This window comes from Anas acuta, chromosome W, assembly GCF_963932015.1.
Source record: "Anas acuta chromosome W, bAnaAcu1.1, whole genome shotgun sequence".
Lineage (NCBI taxonomy): Eukaryota > Metazoa > Chordata > Aves > Anseriformes > Anatidae > Anas > Anas acuta.
In genome coordinates this window covers 10,576,255-10,603,312 of record NC_089016.1, presented here as the reverse complement: position 1 = coordinate 10,603,312, position 27,058 = coordinate 10,576,255, and the positions used below count along the sequence as shown (strand labels likewise).

At 49.7% G+C, this 27,058-nt stretch overlaps 2 protein-coding genes and 1 long non-coding RNA gene across 3 annotated transcripts in view; 2 read left to right on the top strand and 1 right to left on the bottom strand.

The window, feature by feature from the left end:
- LOC137847083 (uncharacterized) overlaps nucleotides 1–27,058 on the bottom strand; it is a 90,571-nt gene that overhangs the window by 28,623 nt on the left and 34,890 nt on the right. The window lies entirely within an intron of this gene.
- Nucleotides 10,453–11,394, top strand: LOC137847393 (olfactory receptor 14A16-like). Its single transcript, XM_068665671.1, has one exon. The coding sequence runs from the start codon at nucleotides 10,453–10,455 to the stop codon at nucleotides 11,392–11,394; it is 942 nt and encodes a 313-aa protein (XP_068521772.1).
- LOC137847392 (olfactory receptor 14J1-like) lies at nucleotides 24,782–25,480 on the top strand. Its single transcript, XM_068665670.1, has one exon. The coding sequence runs from the start codon at nucleotides 24,782–24,784 to the stop codon at nucleotides 25,478–25,480; it is 699 nt and encodes a 232-aa protein (XP_068521771.1).

Here is a 27,058-nt window from a genome sequence, read left to right as displayed (position 1 = left end):
CAATTGAAGACATCTCTCCAGAAGTGCAAGTCAGAGGCAAGTTTCCTGCAGAGTCCCCCTGAGGGCCAGCACTGACACAGCCTCCCTTGGAGGTCGTTAGAGCAGAACCCTGGAGGCAGTGTGGACAAGGAGACAAAGGCAATGTGAAGGTGACACTGATGTGTAGGAAGACTGGATGTGTGTCACCAAGCACAAGGGTCAAGCCTTGATTTCCTACTCAAGGAAGGGAGATCTTTACCAGTCACACCTTGCTCAGGGCTCTTTGTGGGGCAGTAGGAGATGGGGATGTGCATGGCCAAGTGCAGGAGAATGGTACGACCCCTGCCTGCTTCATGGGTGCAGGTGAGGAGGCAATGAGGCCCTGGTGCTTTAACAAGAAGCTGTCTCTTCATAGGCCTCAGTAGCAGAGATAACAGCCATACCTGTGGACACAAAGACCTGGGTCCTGTTGGGACTTTCAGCCAATCCACAGCCCTCTATCCTGTGTAAACCTGTCTCTTAAAAGGACTCCCATACCTGTACATCATTCACTGCTGGCTGCAGACATTGTCTGTGTGGTGTCACAGCAGATCTGAGCTGAGTGTGATAACTCAGATCTTCTTGGTGGCCATGCTCCTCGTAAGACAGCTCTGTAGGAAGCTGGCCTGGTTCCTCGTGAGCAGGCACCACTGCTCGTATGGCATCCCTCGTGGTGCCCAGGCTGTCCTCCGGCTGGACATTACTCACTCAGCAGGGTCCCAGTCTGACCTGATGTGTGGGGTTTCTCTCCCTCTGGTCCAGGACTGGGCTCTTCTCCATGTTAAAGTCAAAAGTTTTCTTAAGTCAGAATCCCGCAGATTCTCAAGGTTCACCCACAGTGATGCTCCCTTCTATCAGCTGTTAATGTCAGCAGGCAGACAGTTCAACCTTTGTGCAATTGTGCTATATCTGACCAGACAGCAGCAGCAGCAAGGGTTCCAGGGAAATTTGGATAATTCAGGACTAACCATCTGAATGGAATTGCAGCAGTCACAGAAGGTAGGGGATGGAAGGCTGTCAGGTTCCACATTTGCTGTGCTTTTTTCTCATGCATGCTGTCAGTTTGTCTGGAACTGTTTCCTGCATGTTATGGGGCTGTGCAGGTCAAAATTAGAAGGGGCCAAGCCCATCTGGAGCTCAATCCATCTATTACTGTCAAAGAAAATTAAAAATATAAAATAAAATGAAATAAAATAAAATAAAATAAGATAAAAATGATATAAATAATTTAAATGAAGGAGGATTAGGGAGAATCATAATGCTTTATTGAATTTTGGGGGAAAACCCAGTGACAAGGGATGAGGTAAAGGCTGAGACAATTAACGCCTTCTTTGCCTCTGTTACTATCAGCAAGACCAGTTGTTCCCCTGGATATTTCTTCCTCCTCATGGCCAGTGCCAACCTTCCAATGCAAGCTTTGTGTCAGTTTTTTTCTCTCCTGCTCTTTCCTACTACCAAAGGAAGCTCCATCAACGTGGAAACCACTCCTGAAGTAGGCATCCCAACCCAGCAGGCTCCTTGCGGCCTCGCAGCCAACCACACACAAGTCACCTCAGCAGAAGCTTCCAAGCCATGGGCCTGCTTCTGGCCTTGCAGCTTCTTGGCTACACACAGCCAAGCCTTGTGCCTGCTGCTGCCCACTCATGGACTCAAGCAGAAGGGACAGGACAACCCATCTGGGGGCCTTCTTTCTGCCTGGATCCTCCTGGCTCTGGAGGCAGAGGGGATCCCCCAGTCAGCATGCCAAGCAGGTGCCTTCTGCTGGCCTAGCAGGGCCACTGCCAGATGTCAGCCCAAAAGTGCAGCTCCCAGGGAGAAGGCAAGGGTGACCTGCCCCCTCCAGACACAAGTGACCTCCCAGTCCCTCTGTGTGACACGTTCCTGCTGCTGCCCTATCAAGTGCAGAGACAGGAGTGACCTCACAGTCACTGCCACAGTCACATTCCTGCTGCTGGGGCAGGAGATCCTGAGGCAGAGCTGAGCTTTCTCTAGCCCCCTCGGTATCTCTTTTTACTTTCTGGGTTAGAGATTAAGCAAAGATTTAGTGGGAGTGTTTGGTGTTCTGCTTGTGCTGTCAGCTCTGTGGTTAAGGTATGGACAAGCTCTGCGGTTTACGGGTGTTTTTTGTCTATCAATGAATCTAGGGTTAAATAAGACATTTTAATGTATGTGTTAAGTGAAACGATTACCATTATCAAGAGAGAAAATTGATTTCTTTCAGTTTGTTGTAGTAGCATTTAGGTTTATTTAGCGTTAAAATTACTAGCTCAAGTAAAGTAAGGGCCATATATGGCTGTTTTAAGTCAGTCTTACTGCACTACCGGCATTGCATGAATGCTCTTACCTCTATGAAATCATTAATTTCTGCTGGCCATGCTCCTCTTACCACCCCAAAATCTCATATGTCTCTTGTTCAAGCTGCTCCTGACCTCCCCATATCTTACTGGGATCAGCTTTCTGATGGCATTTACCATCTCAGTGTATCTGTCTCACCTCTATTGGCTCCTCCATTCCAGAGAAGGAAGTGGCATTGTAGCCAGGAGGGAAAAGGACACAAAGATCTTTTGGTGCTTCCTGTACAATGTGCCCAACAGCTCTGCACCTCCACAAAATCACGCTTCCGACCTACAAGTTTTGTTTCCCAAATGGCTTCTCTGGATCCGGGGCTGCTTTTCCCAGGCCCTCTCACAAGTTTCAGTTTCAGATGTGGAGGGATGGGATAAGGAAAGCCAAGGCATAGATGGAACTGAGCTTAGCAGAGGATGAAAAGCATAACAGGAAGAGATTCTATAGGTACTTTGCTCAGAAAAGAAAGGCCAAGGAGAGTGTTCCCCCTCTGATGGATAAGAAGGGTGAACTGGTAATGACAGACATGGAGAAGCCTGAGGGACTCAACAACATCTTTGCCTCAGTCTTCCCTGCCAGTCAGGCTTCCCAAGTCTTTCACTTCCCTGAACCCATCGATGCAGGCTGGGGGGCAAAGTCCCTCCTGCTCTAAGTAAAGAGGAGGTCTGAGTTCACCTGAAGAAACTGAGCACATGCAAGTCTATGGGGCTTGGTGACATGCATCCCAGGGTCCTGAGGTCCTCAGCAGGTGAAATCCCTGCTGACTGGAAAAAGGAAACATCACTCCCATTTTTAAAAAGGGTAGAAATGAGAACCCTTGTAACTATTGAATGGTGAGCCTCACCTCTGTGCCTGGCAAGATCATGGAAAAGATCCTCCTGGAATCAATGTCAAGGCACATGCAAGACAAAGAGGTGATCTCAGACAGCCAGCATGGCTTCACCAAAGGGTAAATCTTGCCTGACCAATGTGATGGCTTTCTACAATCGAGTGATCACATCAGACAACAAGAGAAGACTAGCCTATGTCATCTACTTGGACTTCTGTAAGATCGTTGCCATGGTCCCACATGACATCCTTGTCTCCAAATTGGAGAGAGACGCATTTGATGGGTGAACCATTCAGTGGATAAGGAGTTGGCCTGAAGGTCACATCCAGAGAGTGGTGCTCAGTCGCTCTACGTCCAAGTGGAGGCTGGTGACAAGTGTTGTACCTCAGGATCTGTCCTGGGACTGGTGCTGTTTAATATCTTTATCTATGACAGACAATGAGATCAACAGTAAGACAGTGAGACAGTACATTCTGCGCTTGTAGCCCAGAAGGCCAACTGCATCCTGGGCTTCATAAGCAGAGGAGTGGCCAGCAGGTAGAGGGAAGTTAATTCTGCTTCTACTCCTTGTACTCTGTCTGCCCTTGTGAGGCCCCACTTGGAGTGATGCATCCAGGACTGGGCCCCCAGCACAAGGTTGTGAATCTGTTAGAATAGGTCCAGAGGAGGGCCAAAAAGATGATCAAGGAGCTGGAGCATGTCTCCTGTGAAGAAAGACTAAGAGAGCTGAGGCTGTTCAGCCTGGAGAAAAGAAGGCTCCGGGGTGACCTCTTTGTGGCCTTTCAATACTTCAAGGGGGAGTATAAAAAGATGGAGAGTGACTCTTTGCTCAATCAGATAATGACAGGACAAGGGAGAATAGTTCTAAGCTAAATGAGGGCAGATTCAGATTAGAAGTTAGGAGGAAATTCTTCATTCAGGGGGAAGTGAGGCACTGGAACAGGTTGCCCAGAGAAGCTGCAGGTTGTTTTGATGTTCTTCAGTAGCCCGATTCTTGGGCACATGAGCATCTACGTGGCGTACTTTTACAGCCTGGTTCTCTACCTGAGTAGCAATATCTTGCCACAACGCAGCAGCCCAGATGGGTTTGCCCCTGCGCTGCCAGTTGCTTTGCTTCCATTGCTGTAACCATCCCCACAGGGCATTTGCTACCATCCATGAATCAGTGTAGAGATAGAGAACTGGCCATTTTTCTTGTTCAGCAATGTCTAAAGCCAGCTGAATGGCCTTCACTTCTGCAAACTGACTCGATTCACCTTCTCCCTCAGCAGCTTCTGCAACTTGTCATGTAGGACTCCATACAGCAGCCTTCCATCTCCGATGCTTCCCCACAATACGACAGGACCCATCAGTGAACAGGGCATATTTCTTTTCATTCTCTGGTAACTGGTTGTACAGTGGGGCTTCTTCAGCACGACCCACCTCCTCCTCTGATGATATCCCAAAGTATTTGCCTTCTGGCCAGTCCATAATCACTTCCAAGATTCCTGGGCGACTGGGGTTTCCTATTCGAGCCCTCTGAGTAATCAGTGCAACCCACTTGCTCCATGTAGCATCAGTTGCATGACGTGTAGAGGAGACCCTTCCTTTGAAAAACCAACCTAGTTCCGGCAATCGGGGTGCTAGGAGGAGCTGTGCTTCAGTACCGACCACCTCCGAAGCAGATCGAACTCCTTCATATGCTGCCAATATCTCCTTTTCAGTTGGAGTATAGCGGGCCTCGGATCCTCTGTATCCCTGACTCTAAAACCCCAGGGGCCGACGTCGAGTCTCCCCAGGTTCTTTCTGCCAGAGGCTCCAGGTGGGGCCGTTCTCCCCGGCTGCAGTGTAGAGCACATTCTTTACATCTGGTCCTGTTCGAACTGGCCCAAGGGCTACTGCATGGACTATTTCCTGCTTGATTTGTTCAAAGGCTTGTCGTTGCTCAGGGCCCCATTCAAACTCATTCTTCTTACGGGTTACTTGGTAGAGCGGGTTTACAATCAGACTGTAATTTGGGATGTGCATTCTCCAAAACCCCACAACACCTAGGAAAGTCTGTGTTTCTTTTTTGTTAGTTGGTGGAGACATAGCTGTTATTTTGTTGATCACATCCATTGGGATTTGACGACGTCCATCTTGCCATTTTATTCCTAAAAACTGGATCTCTCGTGCAGGTCCTTTGACTTTATTTTGTTTTATGGCAAAACCGGCTTTCAGAAGGATTTGGACTATTTTCTTCCCTTTCTCGAAAACTTCCTCTGCTGTGCCACCCCACACAATAATGTCATCGATGTACTGCAGGTGTTCAGGAGCTTCCCCCTGCTCTAGCGCAGACTGGATCAGCCCATGGCAAATGGTAGGGCTGTGTTTCCACCCCTGGGGCAGCCGATTCCAAGTATATTGGACTCCCCTCCAAGTGAAGGCAAATTGTGGCCTGCACTCTGCTGCTAGAGGGATGGAGAAAAATGTATTAGCGACATCAATTGTGGCATACCACTTGGCTGCCTTCGATTCCAGTTCGTACTGAAGTTCCAGCATGTCCGGCACTGCAGCACTCAGTGGTGGCGTGACTTCGTTCAGGCCGCGATAGTCCACTGTTAGTCTCCACTCGCCATTAGACTTTCGCACTGGCCATATGGGACTATTGAAAGGTGAATGGGTCTTGCTGATCACTCCTTGGCTCTCCAATTGACGAATTAGCTTATGGATGGGGATCAGGGAGTCTCGGTTAGTGCGATATTGCCGCCGGTGCACAGTTGTGGTAGCGATTGGCACTTGCTGTTCTTCGACCCTCGGCAACCCCACAAAACAAGGGTCCTCTGAGAGACCAGGAAAGGTAGATAATTGTTTAATGCCCTCTGTCTCTAAGGCAGCTATACCAAAAGCCCACCGGAACCCTTTTGGGTCCTTGCAATATCATCTTCTAAGATAGTCTATGCCAAGGATACATGGAGCATCCGGACCAGTCACAATGCGGTGCTTTTCCCACTCATTCCCGGTCAGACTCACTTCAGCCTCCAATACAGTCAACTGCTGAGATCCCCCTGTCACTCCACAAATACAGATGGGCTCTGGTCCTTTATAGCTCGATGGCATTATAGTACATTGTGCACCAGTGTCTACTAAAGCCTTATACTTCTGTGCGTCTGACGTGCCAGGCCATCGAATCCATTCAGTCCAATAAACTCGATTGTCCCTTCCCTCCCTCTGGCTGGAGGCAGGGCCCCTCTAATCCTGGTCAGAATCTTCTTCGTTTCTGTGTTTGAAGGACTGTCTGCTGGAAGTTGGAGCAGCAAACTTTTCAGAGAATCCCTTTTTCCTGATTGTTTTCTTTTGCAACTCACGTATCCGTGCCTCTAGGGTCACGGTAGATCTTCCATCCCATTTTCTCATGTCCTCTCCATGGTCTCGTAAGTAAAACCACAGGGTGGCACGGGGTGAGTACCCACCATAGCGTCTTCCTTGTGTGGATGAACGCCTACCCCTGATAGCTGAGACACTGCTCTGTACAGGTACGGAGGAGAATAATCTCTCTTCAAGTTGGTGAACCTTTTCAGAAAGTTTCTCCCAGGTGTTCTCTTTCGGTCGTTGGACACTGGTTGGTTCAGGTTGGGGGGAAGATAGATTCTCTTTAAGTTGGTAGAACTCTTCAGAAAGTTTCTCCACAGCTGAGACACAGGCCTGTAAGGAAGAGCAGAGACTTTCTTCGTACTGCCGGAGTTGTTTAGCCACTTCATCCACTGTGGGTTCCTCATCCTCTTTCCAGGCCATTATTGCCAATGAGCTGGCATATGATGATGGGGCACTCCGTACAAACTTCCGCCACATGGGTCGTGTACACCTGACTTCATCTGGATCTTTGGATGTTTGTCTGAGGTCTGGATCCTCATAAATCACTTCCCGTACGGCTAATTCCCTCAGGTACTGGATTCCCTTCTCCATAGTGGTCCACTTGCCTGGTAGACATACAAGTTCTTCCTTGAAGGGATACCTTTCCCTCACAGCTGAGAGGAGACGCCTCCAGAGGCTGTGAGATTGTGCTCCATCTGCAATTGCTTTGTCAATGCCTGCGTCTCTAGCAAGGGATCCCAGTCGTCTGGCTTCCTTCCCCTTTAATTCCACACAATTGGCTGTGGTGTCCCAAGCTGCTTGTCCCAAGGTGACAAGCTGCTCACCTATACAACAACCAAAATCTTTTCGCACATCTCGTAGCTCACGCTCGTTCAGGCTTCGGGTAGTTACTGTTGATTTTTTGGCATCCTCATCTTCCTCCTCCTGAATCCCTGATGGCCCAGCATTGTCGTCTCTATACCTAGATTTGGCAGAAGACTCTCTGCGTTCTAAACGACCTGAATCTCTATACCATTTTTTCACCTTCTCTACAGGGGCAACTTGCACTGCTACAGCTCGTTTCTCTGACTCAGCCACAGGAGCCGGAGCAGCTGCAGGGGCTGGAAATGGAGTGGCTGCAGGGTCCACCATAGGGATTGGAGTGGCCGTTGGGTCTGTCACAGGACTTGGAGTGGCTGCAGGGTCTGTCACTAAGTTGATACTAGTATGAATTGCAGCTCAATAGACATGAGCCAGGACCCAGCATGTTACAATGATTTGTGTTACTTTGGAACTACCAGAGTCATGACACCTTATTTTCAAGCATTCTACCATTTTTTTAGGATTTTGCAGTTGTTCAGGGGAAAATTTCCAAAACACTGGAGGTTCCCACTGCTCTAGATGCCTGCCCATATCCACCCATACTCCCTGCCACCCACAACTATCCTGCCTCCGGGCAGATCTCTGGATAAGATTCTTAAGTAGTTGTTTATCTTTAAGCAAAACCTGAAGCATATTCAGGAGGCATAACAACAAGACCATGCTGGTCTGAGTATCCCAAGGATATTCAATATCTTGGAGAGCTATTGTAATAAGCTCAGAGGATAAGAGGGTGGTAAAGGAGAAAGGGAGAGTGATCGAGGAGGATAAGGGAGTGGTGAAGGAGAAAGAGAGAGTGAATGAGTAAGAAAAAATATCTTCCCCTTTCCCCTCCACAGATTGACTCCCTAATGAAAAGAGGCAACAGGTATAATTGCTAATAGTTTCCGAGATACGGTTTCCAAAGTATAGAGTCGACGACGTTACTGAGTACAAATACCAAGTTAGAGTCATGACCAGATATTTCATCGTCTCATAAGCCACTGTTACAACACACAGTACCATAATGATCTTAAACCATGGCCCGGAGAGGATAAGGGCAACATGACAGAGAGCAAATACGGAAAATATTGTGCTATAATACTCAATTTGGAAAACAGGCGCAGCAGAGTTGAGATTAAAGCAATCAGCATTATGGCAAGTAACTATTAAGCAGGTCTAATACTTATACCAATTTTATTTTAACACACTCTGGTCAGATCTGCCATTATCTCAAACTTTTGGGCCCCAAGTTAGGCACCAAAAAGACTGTCGTGGTTGAACCTGGCCGGCAGCTAAACTCCACACAGCCGTTCGCTCACCCTCCCCCCTCCCTCTCTGGGATGGGGGAGAGAAACAGGAAAGTGAAGCCTGTGAATTGAGATAAAGACAGTTTAATAAGACAGGAAAATAATAATAACAACAATAATAATAATAATAACAATAATAATAATAATAACTATGATTATAATATTACTACTACTAATAATGTGTACAAACAAGTGATGTACAATGCAAGTGCTCGCCACCTGCTGACCGATGCCCAGCATAACCCTGAGCAGTGCTGGCCCCCCACCCCAGCTAGCCACCCCTAAATATTGTTTAGCACGATATCAGAAGGTATGGAATACCCCTTTGGCCAGTTTGGGTCAGTTGTCCTGGGTCTGTCCCCTCCCAGCTCCTGTTGCACTCCCAGCCTGCCCGTTGGCAGGACAGAGTGAGAAGCTGAAACGTCCTTGGCTTGGTGTAAGCACTGTTCTGCAACAATTAAAACATCAGCGTGTTATCAGCACTTTTCCCATCCTAAGTGAAAACATAGCACCCTAGCAGCTACTAGGAAGAAAATTAGCTCTGTTCTAACTGAAACCAGGACATGGGCGAACATCGAGAAACTGTGGGATTTTGTCGAGACAAACCGCTTGACATTTACAAGAGAGAAGAGCTCAGTCCTTCAGCAGAGGAAGAGGAACCCCACACATTGGAGGGACCCTGCTGAGGAGTAGTGTCCAGGAAGAGGAGGGCCTGGACACCACGAGGGATGCCATATGAGCAGTGGTGCCTGCTCACCAGGAACCAGGCCAGCTTTCTACAGAGCTGTCTTATGAGATATATGTGTCCATGGCTACGGCTGTTGTCTCTGCCACTGAGCCCTATGAGGACAAAGCTAATCACTAAAGCAATGGAGCCTAATTAACTCCTCGCCAACCCATGAAGCAGGCAGGGGTCGTACCATTCCCCTACACTTGGCCATGCACATCCCCATCTCCTACTGCCCCACAAAGAGCCCTGAGTATTCTGTGAAGGGAAAGATCTCCCTTCCTTGAGTTGGGAGAGAAGGCCTGACCTTTGTGTTTGGTGACACACATCCAGTCTTCCTACACATCAGTGTCACCTTCACATTGCCTTTGTCTCCTTGTCCTCACTGCCTCCAGGGTTCTGCTCTAACGAGCTCCAAGGGAGGCTGTGTCAGTGCTGGCCCTCAGGGGGACACTGCAGGAAACTTGCCTCTGACTTGCACTTCTGGAGAGATGTCTTCAATTGTCTCTGAGTGCCTGAGGTTTGTGGGCTCATCAGCAAAGCCCCCAGAGGGGTGATTGCAGTGCCTTGGGCTGGTGCTGTGCTGCTGAGCTGGGCCAGGCTCGTGGGACAGAGAGAGCTCGTGGCAAGAGGGCTCTGGTGCAGAGAGACAGCTGTGCCCAGGAGCAGCTCCTCTGCACAGCGCAGCAGGAAAGAGACACAGAGGCACAGACACAGAGAGAAGAAAACGAGAGAGTGGTTGAAGGCAGTTGGCAGTGGGAGGATGCTGAGAGCTGCCTGCTGGAGAAACATGCACAGCCCTTGACAAGGTAAGTGCCTGGCTGCAGGGCCATGCAGCTGCAGGTCCTGGAAGGGTCTCCTGCTGGGTCTTCTTTCTTGGGGGGGCAGTGGGAAATGCAGTAGGCTTTGAGAGCCTTTGAGGTTCTGCTGCAAAAAGAGGGGCTTGGGCTGGGGGTGTTCTTAGGCTTGTAATAGGTTTTAGTTTAAATACTCTGTTCTAACTCTGCTCTGCCTTCTCCTCTTCAACAGACAGCCATTTTCGAGGTCAAAGAATGATGAACATCAGCTCAGTGAGCGAGTTCCTCCTGCTGGCATTTGCAGACACACGTGAGCTGCAGCTCCTGCACTTCGCGCTCTTCCTGGCCATCTACCTGGCTGCCCTCCTGGGCAATGGCCTCATCCTCAGCGCCGTAGCCTGCCACCACCGCCTCCACACCCCCATGTACTTCTTCCTCCTCAACCTCGCCCTCCTCGACCTGGGCTGCATCTCCACCACTCTGCCCAAAGCCATGGCCAATGCCCTCTGGGACACCAGGGCCATCTCCTATCAAGGATGTGTTGCACAGGTCTTTCTCTTTGTCTTGTTGATGTCATCGGAGTATTTCCTTCTCACCATCATGGCCTACGACCGCTACGTTGCCATCTGCAAGCCCCTGCACTATGGGAGCCTCCTGGGCAGCAGAGCTTGTGCCCAGATGGCAGCAGCTGCCTGGGGCAGTGGCCTTCTCATTGCTGTCCTGCACACGGCTAGCACATTTTCCCTGCCCCTCTGCCAAGGCAATGCTGTGGACCAGTTCTTCTGTGAGATCCCCCACATCCTCAAGCTCTCCTGCTCACATGCCTATTTCAGAGAAGTTTGGGCAGTTCTGTTTAGTCTTTCTTTAGCATTTAGTTGTTTTGTTTTCATTGTGGTGTCCTATGTGGAGATCTTCAGGGCTGTGCTGAGGATGCCCTCTGAGGAGAGCAAGCACAAAGCCTTTTCCACATGCCTCCCTCACCTGGCCGTGGTCTCCCTGATGGTCAGCACTGGCATTTTTGTCTACCTGAAGCCCGCTTCCATCTCATCTCCATCTCTAGACTTGGTGGTGTCACTTCTCTACTCGGTGGTACCTCCAGCAGTGAACCCCCTCATCTACAGCATGAGGAACCAGGAGCTCAAGGTTGCAGTGAGGAAACTGTTTCTATATGTGCTTCTTAAGCATCAGTGTTGTTAACATTATTGTGATTTGTATCATGTCATTTTTATACTTACTATTATTATCATATTGTAATAATAATAATAATCTTCTAAACACTACCGTTCTATTTGAGAAACTGACATGAGAGATTTTCATTTCATTTTTCATTTTTATTATTTTCATAACTTTTGATATGGGTTTAATTTATTAAGTAATTATTTACTTTGACTACATCTTCTATTCAACCTATTGAACTAGGCTTCCTCTGTAGGTATAGACAATCAAGAAGACAGCATAAGTTCAATGGTCTCAGGATCCCTCTCTTCCCATCTCCTCTGGAGCTGGGGGAGCAGCCCCAGCACACAGGAGGGGCTCAGGGCCAAGAGCCCAGCTGCCACATGCAGGAGCAGCCCCGGTGACCCCCGGGGCTGCCCCTCACTGCCCGCTTGGCTCTGCCTCTCTGCTGCCTTTGGGTCGGGGCTGCTGCTTCCCTGGAGCCATGGCCACGGCCAGCAGCAGGACGTGCCCTTGTCACTGCTGCTCTCTTTTGGCTTCCACATTGTGCTTCTTTTTTTTCTGGGTACGCCCTGATATCTCGTGTACCTTGGTGACAGTCCTGTTGTCTCTACAGTGACATCCCTGTAGCTGCAGGCAGCAGCAGGCACTGTGCAGCCCTGGGTCACTGTGCAGCCCTGCCTCCCTGCTAGCACCACAGTAACAAATGGGGTTTTAGTTGGGGCTTCCTGGAATGAAGAACATAGACTTAAATTCCAAAGACAGTCTGTGAGGGACCAAGGGATTGACCAAGAGCTTTATGGCAACACCTGACAGCAACTGGTCTTGGACTCATCTGCATGGCACTGCCCCCCTGCAGTGGGGCTCATGGCCACTGTCAGCCTGGAGAGGAATCTGGAGCTGCAAGGAGATGTCAGGGGATCTGCAGGGAGAACATGCAACGCTGAGTTGGTAGGGATTATAACCTCATTAAATTAATGGCCATCCAAAGAAGAGTTCGGTAAACAAAAAGGGGAATCTGATGAGTCCATGGGGTAAGGACAGCTCTGCCATGGCAGGAGTGGTACTGAAGAGCCAGCAGACAAAGACCCCTAAGAGTGTAGAGTAATTGAGGATAACCTTCTTGAAGCCTCATGGACCAGGTCTGGTGCAGCACTCGCCTGCCCTTTGTGCCCTCAGACACACCCCATGGCCCTGCCCAGCACTGCCCTGTGCTGCTGAGCCATCAGGGCAGATGGAAAGGGGCTCAGCAGAAGAGATCCCCAAGGAGTTGAGTCTACTGTCCACCCTGAGCAGCACGGGCAGGGTGAAGACCCGCGGGGTCCCGGGTCACAACAGCCCCTGGCTCTCACAGCAGCACCGCCAGCTTGGGGCCCTGCACGGAGCACGGGGAGGGAAGCAGCAATGGCCAGCCAGGCCAGCATGGACACATTACCCTGGGCCTTCTCTAAGAGCAGGGATGGCCCTGGGGAAGAGCAGGGCAGCATTGCTGGGCCTGCACTGATGGGGAAAGGGGAAAGGGAAAGCTCTTTGTGCAGGCCCCTGCTCGGGGCAGGCTGCTCTGTGGCTGGGCCAGGCCTCTTGTGCTGGCCTGGGGAGTGGGGCTGGCCCTGCGGGGCACAGGCACTGTGTGCTGGGGATCTGCCAGGCAAGAGAGCAGGGCTCCTGCAGCTTCACGGACCTCCATCTCCTGGCACCATAGCCAGCCTCCTCCTTGCTCACCCCAACCAGACAGTACACCTGTATGAGCTGCCTGCTTCCTCCTCCTGCAGAGGGCAGAGGGAACAGTATAAGTAAGTGAAACTCACAAGTTAAGAGAAAGACACATAAGGATAGGAAAGGAAAAGAAAAAAGAAAGAAACAAAAATCAAAAGCCAAACATGATGAACATTTTGTAACTCTTCAGTTCCCACTAGCAGACCATTGTGCACGCAGTCTCTGAGAGAGTGCCACCTTGCCTTGGAAAGATGATGTATTGCTGAGCACTGTGTTATGTGCCATGGAACATCCATTTGGTCAGGCTGGGTCAGCTGTCACAGCGGGTTCCCTTCCTAGACTTTTCCCCACCCTCAACCACCTTGCTGGTCGGGCAGAGTGAGAAGCAGAGAAGGCCTTGATGTTGTGCAAGCAATGCTCAGGAACAGGGACCAGATCCATGGGTGACCAACACTGCTCTAGAAACATCAAAAACACAGAACCACAGGAGATGATCTGCATAGAGTAACGCCATCCCAGCCACAGCCAGTGCAGGGCCCTGTGCTGGACTAGAAGGCTCCCTCTGAGCTCTGGAAGGAGCCAAGGAGGTGTTAATAAGCACCAGGACATTTGAGGAAGCCCAAAGGCCCTTCTGAAGGGTCACTGAGTGCCACCTGAGAGGCAGTGCAGGGCAGTGGGGAGGGCCAGGAGAAAGACTTGTGAGAAGGCTGTGAGAAACAGAGACACTCAGAGCTTTAGCAGCTGTCTGTGCATGGAGTAGGAGGACGAGGTCACTCCTGTTACTAGGACAGCGCTGAAGCTGTCCTAGTGAAGGACACCACCATTCCTGCGTGAAGCTGGAATGATGGAGAAGTGTCCACCTTGCATGTGTGCCTCAGCCTGGGAGCAGGGGCCTGCCCGCGGTGCAGGATGGCTGGGCTGTGCTCAGCCATGCCCCAGGAGATGACCTTGCTCTCTTCCTCCCCACCACTCCCCACACGGGGCAGGCCCTCAGGAAACACCCCTGAGCCTGGAGATGCACCAACCTGCTGCAGTGAGGTGCCACTAATGTAGGGGAAGAAGGAAGGCTTGGAGAGACACGTGGGGCCTGCGGACAAGAGTGGTGTGGCCTGGGGAAGTGAGTGCCTGGGAAAAGTTACCCTGGAGCCATAGGAGCCATTCTGGAAAGAAAACTTGTAGGCAGGAATCGCACTTTTGTGGCACTGCAGAACTGCTGGGCACATTGTGCAGGGTGCTCTGATGGACTTGTGTGTCCTTTTCCATCGTGTCTTAAGTGACGCTTTTCTCAGAAATAGAGTAGCCAACAGAGCACTGACAGATAGTCTAAGATCATGAAAGGCATCATAAACATGCCCCTAAAAAGATAACTGATATGGGGAAATCAGGAGAAGCCTGGCCAGGAGAAATGTGAGACTGAGAGGAGGGAATAGGGGCTTGGCCAGCTGAAATTAAGCATTTTGTAGAAGTAAGAGGGTTCAGGTTCTGCTGATGCTGCTGTAACTGTGACTTTAAATAGTCATACAAGGCTATTCCCCAGCTTCAACCTGTAAACTTATTTCCTAAACCTAAATGCTACTCAGCACCCTGACAGGAATCCACTACTCTAATGACTGACCTCAAAGTATCCCTAAAAGACAAAACTCAGCCCATAGCCGCTTCCCCTAGCTCTTACTCTCTTAATCACTCTCATCTCTGCCCTTAATAGTGGCATTAAAATGGTCTATTTAACACTAGAAAACTGCTTAAGAGACCTAAACAAAACCCTTACCACAAATGAATGTGAGGGGCCATGGATCTGATCAGCTTGTGGGCCACGAGGAGGAGATGTGTGGGAATGCTCTGAGGAGCTCAGCTCTGCCTCAGCATCTCCTGTTCCAGCATGAGGAATATGACTGTGGCAGTGACTGTGAGGTCACTTCTGTCTCTGCACTTGATATGGCAGCAGCAGAAACGTGTCACACAAAGGGACTGTGAGGTCACTTGTGTCTGGAGGTGACAGGTCACCCTTGACTTCTCCCTGGGATCCACACTTTTGGGCTGACATCTGCCAGTGGCCCTGCTAGGCCAGCAGAAGGCACCTGCTTGGCATGCTGACTGGGGGATCCCCTCTGCCTCCAGACCCAGGAGGATCCAGACACAAAGAAGGCCCCCAGATGGGTTGTCCTGTCCCTTCTGCTTGAGTCCATGACTGCACAGCAGCAGCAGGCACAAGACTTGGCTGTGTCTAGCCAAGAAGCTGCAAGGCCAGCAGCAGGCCCCTGGCTTGGAAGCTTCTGCTGAGGTGACTTGTGTCTGCTTGGCTGACAGGCTGCAAGGAGCCTGCTGGGTTGGGATGCCTACTTCAGGAGTGGTGTTCACTCTGATGGAGCTTTCTGTGGTAGTAGGAAAGATCAGGAGAGAAACTTGCCACAAAGTGTGCCGTGGAGGTTGGTGCTGGCCTTGAGGAGGAAGAAATGTCTCTCAAACGGTCATGCTGTAGTGCCACAGGTCACCCTCTGATCAGACCATGGCTTTGTGTTTCAAGGAACAGCTGGTGAGGGTTGACAAGATACGGGAGAAAGCAAGGGATGAGAACAAAGTGGTGAACGGAGATGGGTGTATGAAGACTTCAAGGAAATAGGACAAATTGTGGGACAGCGTAGGAAAAGCTAAAAGAGGAGAAGGCAGAGTGTGCTGGCAAGAATGGAAGGTCCCAACAGCCCTGAAGGTTTTTTCGCCTTGGCTAGAGCTTATGAGGAGAGATGTTATACTCGTTGCAATGGGGACACATTGATTCCTTTCAACCCTGTGCAGCACCTCAGAGGTGTCATACCAGTGTTCTTCTCATGGCATCACACTGCCCACCACAGCCCACAGACGCCAGCAAGAGCCTTGAGCCAGACATAGGGGTGCAGGATCTCCCCTCCCAGTGTCTCGGGCCAACACTTGGCTCTTCTGCATCACCAAAACAAACCAAGACTCCTCTCAGCACAGTGCTTTGCCTGTCTGTAACCATGGCCTCCAATTATCTGCCCTAACAAGTCCCTGGGGAGGCTTTGTTAGTAACAGCCCTCAGTGGGGCCCATTAATACTCCAAGTCACTTCAGCTTTTCCTTCTGACTTTACTTTCTCTAGCAGTTGCATCATTCACCTCTCAGTACCTGAACTTCACAGACTCAGCACGAAAATCCACCATGGAACTCATTAAAATGCAGAAACTCCTAACATCTCTTCCATAGTTTTCTTCAAGCCTTCACGCCTTGTGCAGCTAATTGCAGAGCTTGCAAGATGTAGTTAAGGAAGAAGATTTCAAAGAGCAACCACTAAAAATATTTTCTTGTTTCAAAGGCTGAATTTTGCTGCATTTCAGTTTTGAACCTCATTCTCCTATTGCTATTGATCCAGGGTGACTTCTTTGGAGACCTTCATTGGGAGGAAGAGCAGAGTGTGCTGGTTTGACACCTCCACTGCCAGCAGTGGTCTTTGTCCCTGTAACTGCAGCCCAGCATAGCACATAAAACCCTTTCTAAGACTTGTCAGGGGTTCCTTAAGAAAAAAAAAAAATAAATATATATAAATAAAAATAAAATATAAAATACATAAAATAAAATAAAATAAAATAAAATAAAATAAAATAAAATAAAATAAAATAAAATAAAATAAAATAATAAAATAAAATAAAATAAAATAAAATAAAATAACATAAAATAAAATAAAATAAAATAAAATAAAATAAAATAAAATAAAATAAAATAAAATAAAATAAAATAAAATAAAATAAAATAAAATAAAATAAAATAAAATAAAATAAAATAAAATAAAATTTGAAATGACCATTGGGATCTGAGAAATTCTAAATGAATCTTAGTAGACAAGTGGACATCCATGGTCTCTCTTGGGTCTTCCATGGAAAACTGAGGAAGAAAATTAAAGGAAATATATGTTCATTGGCTGTAGCTGTACCCATGAGCTTGGCCTCTTTTGGGAAATTGTCCCTTTCCAGCCATGGAAAACTCAATTGATTGATGTGAAAAGAGCTGCCCAGTCAATAGAGCAGGGCAAAGTCCTACTTCCTGTGCTATAGATGCAGAAGGCAAAAAGAATTGCATTGTGCCTGACACTACTCTGGGACATGTCACCCAGGTCAGGCAACTTTACCTTAGTGCTGACAAGTCCATCACTAAAGCACGCTGCCAAGCTCTACATCTACCCCTTGGCTCTCCAGTCGATGACCCAGCTCATGGATGGCAATCAGGGAGTCTCTGTAAGTGTGACGCTGCCTCAGGTGCACCACCATGGTAGCCATTGGCACCTGCTGTTCTTCAACTCTCAGCAAACCCTCAACAGAAGGAGTCTGTGGAAGGCCAAGCAAGGTAGACAGCTGTTTCATGTCCTTTGTCTCCAAGGCTGCTAAGAAAATGCCCCACCGGTGGTGCCCTCTTGAAACTCTGAAGTACCCTCTCCTGAAGCAGTCTATGCTGAGGATGCACATAGGCTCTGGGCCAGTCCCAGTTGCGTGTGTGATATATGGAATAATAATTCATGTCAAGAAGATGGTTGATTTAAAGAAGGGGTAGATATGAGAGTGTGGCCATGGGGGTCGGCAAGCTCCATGGTTGATGATACCATTAGACTCTTAAGGATGAGGCCATCAGGAATGTAAAAGAGTTCAGTGGGAACAAAGAAGTGTGAAATGTGTTCATCTGATTCATGTCAAATGGAACAATGTTTGGGCAGCATGGTATGAGGAATGTGACCTTCTGTTTTGCATACCCTTGTAAAACCACAAGTCTAAGAAAAATGGAGTGGTTAATGTATATAGTTGTTGTATCTTGCAAAGGAATATTTTAGCAATTCATGTCAAAAGAGATCTTGAAGGTGTTACATATGGAGTGGTAATTCTTGTTGAGAAGATGGTTAATATTAATAAAGAAGGGGGAGATTTGGGAATGTGGCCATGGGGGTTGGAAAGCCCCATGGTTGAGATAACATTAGACCCTTAACGACGAGGCCATCAGGAATATAAAAGAGTTTAGAGGGAATAAAGAAGGGTGATTCAGGAGACTCCATGCAGTCCCTGGTTTCTTGTTCTCCAGATGGTTCTCTTGTTCTCCAGCCGTTAAAGCATGGATGCTTCTGGGTGTTTGCTCTTGTTGTTACATTCAAAGTTGTTTGACCAATGAAAAGTTGTTTTGAAAAGAACTGCTGTGGGGTGAAGGCTATAAGAGGGGAGCCTGCCCTCAAGAAAGAGGAAGAAAAAGAAAAAAAGAAAAAAAGGCAACACGATGAAGTTACATCAATAAAGAAGCAGGAAAAAGAAGTGAAGAGGAACAGGCTGGCAGAATGGAGACCAGGACGGGAACAGGCACATTGATTGCCTCATGAAGATAGGTTCGGCCAAACTCAGCAAACCACTCAGAGAAGCTCGTACAGAAAGTCACTGGAAATGGGCGATCCAGAGCTGGAGAGAAGCTCGAGCAGAGAGAAGCGGAGCCGTGCACACAACTGCCTCTCGCTGGTAAGCAGTTGCGCATTATGGGGAATCATACGTCCTTAGGAACAAAGACTGTCCTGGTAACCTTACAGCTCATTCTCCTTCTTAACAATCGGACAGTTTATGAGCCTGAAACATGGGACCAAGCTGAGGTCAAGGTGTGGGACTCTGCAACTAAAAATGGCAAGGTTGCAGTGGGATTGCTCGGCACCTGGTGAGCAATCTCTGAGGCCTTAAAGAGCCCTGTGGGACCACAGTCAGAAACGTGTGGTACAGCCATCGAAGGCTTTTGCTGTTCCGCCCCCTGTTGACCTAAACGTGTCTTTTGACCCAGGCCTATTGGCCTTGAAAAGGAGATGGATATGTTTTTCTTTGATCTGGGAAGAACGGGATACATAAGGCCCAAAGACCAAGTTGCTTGACAACATGAAGCGAGACATATTGTTTAAAAGGAATGGAAAATGGACACTGTAAAGTCATGGAACTTAAAGGATTGCTTGTTACCTTTTCTGAATGTGCATATGTATAAGTGTACTCGATTTTTGTAAGTTATAGAACTTAAAGGATTGTTTGTTACCTTTCCTGATTATACGTATGTATAGGCATACTTGGGTTATGTATGTAAAAGCCATGTTCTATATGTTTAGAATGTTTGATGTTCGTGTGTGCGTGTTGGTGGAGCATAGACTCCCCTCACATCCAGCGCTGTTTACTTGCCTTTTATACCTTTTAGAAATAATTGTTTTATAAATATTACAAAATACAGATTGATTTGAGACTTCATTTCTAACACTCATGAGCCCACGAACCTCAGGCACTCAGAGACAATTGAAGACATGTCTCCAGAAGTCCAAGTCAGAGGCAAGTTTCCTGCAGTGTCCCCCTGAGAGCCAGCACTGACACAGCCTCCCTTGGAGCTCGTTAGAGCAGAACCCTGGAGGCAGTGAGGACAAGGAGACAAAGGCAATGTGAAGGTGACACTGATGTGTAGGAAAACTGGATGTGTGTCACCAAGCACATGGGTCAGGCCTTGACTCCCTACTCAAGGAAGGGAGATCCTTTCCCTCCACACCTTGCTTAGGGCTCTTCCTGGGACACTGGAAGTTGGGGATGTGCATTGCAAAGTGCAGGACAATGGTATGACCCCTGCTTGCTTCATGGGTGGGCGAGGAGTTAATTAGGCTCTGTTGCTTTAGTGATTAGCTTTCTCCTCAAGGGCTTTAGTGGCAGAGACAACAGCCATAGCCATGGACACAAATATCTCATAAGGCAGCTCTGTAGGAAGCTGGCCTGGTTCCTGGTGAGCAGGCACCACTGCTCGTATGGCATCCCTCGTGGTGCCCAGGCCCTCCTCCTCCTGGGCACTGCTCACTCAGCAGGGTCCCAGTCTGCCCTGATGTGTGGGGTTGCTCTTCCTCTGGTGCAGTACTGGGTTCTTTTCCTTTTAAATGTCAAGAGGTTTCTGTAGGCAAAATCCTGCAGCTTCTTGAGGTTCGCCCACACTGAAGCTCAATTCTGTCAGCTCTTCGTGTCTGCAAGCAGACAGTTCAATGTTCGTGTGATTGTGCTATCTCTGAGAAGACAGCAGCATGTTGGGGCCTTTTTTCTGTCTGGGTCCTCCTGGCTCTGGAGGCAGAGGGGATCCCCCAGTCAGCAGGCCAAGCAGGTGCCTTCTGCTGGCCTAGCAGGGCCACTGCCAGATTTCAGCCCAAAAGTGCAGCTCCCAGGGAGAAAGCAAGGCTGACCTGCCACCTCCAGACACAAGTGACCTCCCAGTCCCTTTAAGTGACACGTTGCTGCTGCTGGCCTATCAAGTGCAGAGACAGAAGTGACCTCACAGTCCCTGCCACAGTCACATTGCTCCTGCTGAGGTAGGAGATGCTGAGGCAGAGGTGAGCTCCTCAGAGCATTCCCACCCATCTCCTCCTTGTGGCCCACAAGCTGATCAGATCAGAGCAAAAGAGTAAAGGTAAGGGAAAGGGGCTATGGGCTGAGTTTTGGCTTGAAGGGATACTTTGAGGTCAGGCGTAAGAAGAGTGGATTTCTGTCAGGGTGTGGAGTAGCATTTAGTTTTACATCTTAATGTCACTGGTTAACATAGGGGAAGGGCTTTACATGACTATTTTTAGTCTCAGTTAGAGCAGAATCAACATTGCCTGAACATTCTAACCTCACAGAAATCATTAATTTCTGCTGGCCAAGCTCCTCTTTCTTCCCCCAAATCTCACATCTCTCCTGTCCAGGCTTCTCCCCATATCAATCATCTTTGTAGGGGCAGCTTTCTGATGGCTTTCATGATCTCAGAGTACATGCACAGCAAGTGCCTTCTGCTGCCCTGTCATGGACACCGGCAGATGTGAGCCTAAAGGCACAGATCCCAGCCAGGAGTCAAGGGTGACCTGTCAGCTACTTCAGAAAGAGCTCAACTCACAGGCCATTTAACAGCCAGTCCCTTCCTGATGGACTTAGTGTTTCTGAGGCACCACTGAGCTTGTAATACCACACCTACAAAACACCCCTTATTTGGGCCAGGACCTGCCCAGGTAGAAATGATCTGGTTGTGATCCTCCAAGCTCATGGCACACCTGCTGGGCTCCCAGCCTCTCTGACACTCAGGAGCCAGTTCCATGCCAGTCTTGGGTGGTGCTAGGGCAGAAGGAATCTTGCAGGCAATGTTCCAGCCCCATGCCTGTTGGCAGTCTGTCAGATCCTTGTGCACAGTGAAGATCATGCTCACATCCAGAAGCCTGAAGCTGGCCTAGATGACACTCAGGGGAAGCGCCCTCCCAGCCCCAGCCCCAGCCCGAACCCCAGCTGGCGGTGCTGCTCTGCAGAGGGAGGGGGCTGTGGTGCCCTGGTCATGGGGACACTCTGCACGGCCGTGCTGGGCAGGCTGTGAGGCAGACCCAGCTCATGGGGTCACTGCCATTGCCCCAGGGCTGCAAGGAATCACTCCGCAGGCTCCTCTGCTGGGGCTGCTGTGTGCCCTGGGGCTGCAGAGCTCTCCTCCACCTGCTCACACCAGACCGAGCACTTGAGCTCTGCTCAGTCCACCTCGGAGGAGATCCCCCCTTGGAGGGAAGTGCTGCAGTGGAGGCCAGCTGTGCCACTGCTGTGCCCACTGCCTGTCCCTGCCATCACCATCACCATCACCACCCACCTTGCATAGGTTTACTCCCCAAGGAGAAAAGGCAAAGAGTTTAAAAGAGTGTAATTCTTAATAATTTCTAAGAGATGAAGAGATGGTTCCTGAGGTATGGAGACAGAAATTATTTTATCTCGTCTTAAGTCAGCGTTATCCAATACAGCAAAACAGTAACCTTAAACCAGCCCCCAGAACTGATAAAGAGCACATCATGGATGACAATTAGTAATGTTCTGTACAACACAACTCTGAAAACAAGCACAACAGACCCCAGACCAAAAATATCAATGCTGTGATCTGCAACTGTTAAACTGATCTGATGCTTATAACAATTTACTTTTAAAATGCTGTGGTCAGATCTGTCATCTCAACCTTTGTGCTCCACGCTAGGCACCAAAAAGCCTTGCTGTGGTTTGACCCGGGAGGCATGCTCAGCACTACAAAGCTATTCATCCAATGTGATGGAATAGAGAACTGGGAGGAAAAAAAAATGTAAACGTTCATGGGTTGAGATAAAGGCAGATTTATAGGACACAAAAGGAATTATTATTATTATTATTATTATTATTATTATTATTATTATTATTATTATTATTATTATTATTATTATTATTATTATTATTATTATTATTATTATTATTTGTCAGTCACCAGTTGACTGGTACCTCCCCGATAGCCAAGACTGCTGATAAATGATGAAAAGCAGCTTGGGAAGTGATTCTGCCAGCTCCCACAGGGTCCATGAGCAGTGGCCAGGAGGAGGAGGGCCTGGGCACCACAAGGGGTGCCATACAGCAGTGGTGCCTGCTCACTAAGAAACTGGCTAGCTTCACAGAGAGCAGTCTTTTGAGGTCTTTGTGTCCATGGCTATGGCTGTAGTCTCTGCCACGGAGTCATAGGAGAAAGCTGATTGTTAAAGCACCAGAACCTCATCGCATCCTCTCCCGCACCCATGAAACAGGCAGGGGTCGTACCATTCTCCTGCAATTGGCAATGCACATCCCCATCTCCTACTGCCCCACAAAGAACCCTGAGCAAGGTGTGAAGGGAAAGGATCTCCCTTCCCAGGGTATGGGGCAAGTCCTGGCCCTTGTGCTTGCTGACACACATCCAGTTTGTCTACACATCAGTGTCACCTTCACATTGCCTTTGTCTCCTTGTCCTCACTGCCTCCAGGGTTCTGCTCTAACGAGCTCCAAGGGAGGCTGTGTCAGTGCTGCCACTCAGGGGGACACTGCAGGAAACTTGCCTCTGACTTGCACTTCTGGAGAGATGTCTTCAATTGTCTCTGAGTGCCTGAGGCTCGTGTGTGGGCTCATCAGCAAAGCCCCCAGAGGAGTGATTGCAGTGCCTTGGGCTGGTGCTGTGCTGCTGATCTGGGCTGGGCTCCTGGGACAGAGAAAGCTTGTGGCAAGAGGGCCCTGGTTCAGAGAGACAGCTGTGCCCAGGAGCAGCTCCTCTGCACAGCGCAACAGGAAAGAGACACGGAGGCAGACACAGAGAGAAGAAAAGGAGAGAGGGGCTGAAGACAGCTGGCAGTGGGAGGATGCTGAGAGCTGCCTGCAGGAGAAATGTGCACAGCCCTTGACAAGGTAAGTGTCTGGCTGCAGGGCCATGCAGCTGCAGGTCCTGGAAGAGTCTCCTGCTGGGTCTTGTTTCTGGGAGGGCAGTGGGCAATGCAGTAGGCTTTGAGAGTCCTGCTGGATTGCACTGAGAGGTGAGGAAGTCTGGCAGAAGCCCCTTGGAGTGCCCTAAGGCAGGTGCCCCCGGTCAGCCCAGAACACCCTGCCCTGGCTGGCCATGCCGGGCTCTCTGTCAGCTGCCCCGTAGCTCCTGCAGCCATGGAGGTGCCCCTTGGCAGGGCCCTGTTGGTGCCAGGGTGCTGCAGGGCAGCGCTGAGCACAGCCGCGTGGGATGGGGTCTGTGGGCATGGGCAGGGGGAAAGAAGAGGTGGGCGCAGAGCAGCAGCTCCCGGCAGGAACAGCTGCAGGCAGCACAGAGGGGCAGGCAGCCAGAAGGAGCTGTTGGCAGAAACGCCGTGGCAGGGGGGATTCGGGCACTTCGCAGCCATGCCCTGCAGTGCAGACGCCTTCCCCTGGAGCAGCCCCTCCCTGGCCTCCTCTCCCCCTGCAGCCCATGGGCTGTGGGGTAGGCATGGCCAGCACCACAGGAAGAGCCCAGATGAGGAGAAGCTCTCAAACCACATCTGGCTTGATTTGGCCCTCCTCGATTAGCAGCCATCTACATTTTTTCTCAGGGAAACACCTGAGAGCGATTGTCCTGCAGCTCAGAGGGGTGACAATTGACTGCTGAGAACTGGTCTGATCGACAGAGCTGCTCTGCTCAGTCTTCACCAAGGGACAGCCCCTTTGCCTCCTGGCACCCACAGGGTTTCTCTGGGAGAGCACAGGAAATGCCAGGGAGCTCAACCATCCAATACCTCTCCTAAGTGTTATCAGGATAACAGGAACAAAACAAAGGAAACAAAATCCCTGCAGCTGTGCCTCTGTATTAAGATGAGTTTTTTGCAACAACACTGCAGATCTCATGGATCTGACCAGTGGACGGCATGTAATTTTCCCCCATGTTTCTGCCTCCCTCCAGCTGCACAGCAGGAAAGACTCCTATGGAGCCACAGCAGCCCCTGCTCCCAGTGTCCCTCTCAGCCAGCACCAGCCACAGCTCAAACAAGAGAGATGCAGAAAGGTTCTCCTACAAAGAAAGAGACTCTGTTTGGGGGTGCTCTACAATACACAATAGGTTTTCCTCAGAAAAATGTGTTTTAACATTTTTCTGCATTTTCCTCTTTAACAGAAAACTGTGTTCAATGTCAGAAAATGCCCAACAGCAGCTCTGTGAGTGAGTTCCTGCTGCTGGCGTTCGCAGACACGCGCGAGCTGCAGCTCCTGCACTTCGCGCTCTTCCTGGGCATCTACCTGGCTGCCCTCCTGGGCAACAGCCTCATCCTCAGCGCCGTAGCCTGCCACCACCGCCTCCACACCCCCATGTACTTCTTCCTCCTCAACCTCACCCTCCTTGACCTGGGCTGCATCTCCACCACTCTGCCCAAAGCCATGGCCAATGCTCTCTGGGACACCAGGGCCATCTCCTATCAAGGGTGTATTGCTCAGGTCTTCTTTTTATTCTTCTTGTTTGGTTCTGAATACTATCTCCTCACTGTCATGGCCTATGACCGCTACGTTGCCATCTGCAAGCCCCTGCACTACGGGAGCCTCCTGGGCAGCAGAGCTTGTGCCCAGATGGCAGCAGCTGCCTGGGGCAGTGGCTTTCTCAACGCTGTCCTGCACACAGCCACCACAGTTTCCCTGCCACTCTGCCAAGGCAATGCTGTGGACCAGTTCTTCTGTGAAGTCCCCCAGATCCTCAAGCTCTCCTGCTCAGATGCCTACCTCAGGGAAGTTGGGGCTCTTGTGTTTAGTGTTTCTTTATGCTTTGGTTGTTTTGTTTTCATTGTGGTGTCCTATGTGCAGATCTTCAGGGCAGTGCTGAGGATGCCCTCTTGTCAGGGCCAGCACAAAGCCTTTTCCACGTGCCTCCCTCACCTGGCTGTGGTCTCCCTGTTTGTCAGTACTGCCATATTTGCCTACCTGAAGCCTCCCTCCATTTCCTCTCCATCCCTGGACCTGGTCTTTGCACTTCTGTACTCGGTGGTGCCTCCAGCTCTGAACCCCCTCATCTACAGCATGAGGAACCAGGAGCTCAAGAATGCAGTGAGGAAACTGTTTCCATACATTCTTCTTAAGCATCCATGATGTGTTCAGAAGATGTATTCTTCATAATATGCAAATATTTTGATTCACATTATAACATATAATTTTTATCGTTACTATTATCCTAACATTGTCATTAATAAGAATCCCAAGAGAAATTAAAGGGTATTTGGGAAAATGACACAACATTTTTAAATTATTTTTCTCTTTTAGTATTTTAACAATATTTCATTTTGTTTTTAATAATCTAATTCTTACCATTCTGAATGTTACACCTTTAGTAAGGTTTAACCACATCATCTACTGTACATACAGAACCGGGCTTCCTTGATAGATAAAAAAAAAATAAAGAACTCAGTATAAATTCATTGGTCTCAGTTTCCTTCTCTTCCCATCTTCTGTTGAGCTGCGGGAGCAGCCCCAACATCTAGGAGGGGCTGAGGGCCAAGTGCCCAGCTGCCACGGTTAGGAGCAGTGTATTTGGATTAGACCTTGTGGATCTAGGTGACAGTCCTGTTGTCTCTATAGCAAGGCTGGCAAAAAGCCTTTTCCACGTGCCTCCCTCACCTGGCCATGGTGTCCGTCTCCCTCAGGCCTGTCATGGTTGCCTGCCTGAAGCCCCCCTCAGTCTCCTCCCCATCCCTGGACCAGTTGGTGGCAGTTTTGTTCTCGGTGGTGCCTCCAGCAAAGCACGTGCCTCTCCTGATGAGCGCTGCTGGTGGGGTCAGGCCTGGCTGCTCCTGGAGCTTGGTGCCAGTGCTGTTGTGGGGCTGTGCTGGGACTGCAGGCAGGGACAGGCAGTGGGCATGGCAGTGGCACAGCTGGCCTCCACTGCAGCACTTCCCTCCTAAGGGGGGATCTCCTCCAAGGTGGACTGACCAGAGCTCAAGTGCTCAGTCTGGTGTGAGAAGGCAGAGGAGAGTTCTGCAGCCCCAGGGCACACAGCAGCCCCAGCAAAGGAGCCTGGCGAGTGATTGGGGGTGCTCTACAATACACAATAGGTTATTGCAGCCCTGGGGCAATGGCAGTGACCTCATGAGCTGGGTCTGCCTCCCAGCCTGCCCAGCACGGCCCTGCAGAGTGCCTCCTTGCCCCTGGCACCACAGCCCCCTCGCTCTGCAGAGCAGCACCGCCAGCTGGGGCTGGGGCTGGGGCTAGAGTTGGGGCTGGGAGGGTGCTTCCCCTGAATGTCTGCTAGGCCAGCTTCAGGATCATGGCTTCTGGATACAAACATGATCTTCAGTGTGCACAAGGAGCTGAGAGACCGCCAACAGGCACAGGGCTGGAATATTGCCTGCAAGGTCCCTCCTGCCCTAGCACCTCACAGGACTGGCACGGAACTGGCTCCTGTGTGTCAGAGAGGCTGGGAGCCCAGCAGGCTTGAAGGACAAAAAACAGATCACTTCTAGCTGGGCAGGTCCTAGCCCAAAAAGGTTTTTTTTTTTTGTAGGTCCGGTATTATGATGGCAGAGATGCTTCAAAAGCTGTAAGCCCAGTCATAAGCTAATGGCTGTTAAGTGGCTGGGAGTTGACTTCTTTCTGAAGTAGCCGACAGCTCAACCCTTGACTTCTGGCTGGGGTCTGTGCCTTTAGGCTCACATCTGCTGGTCTCCATGACAG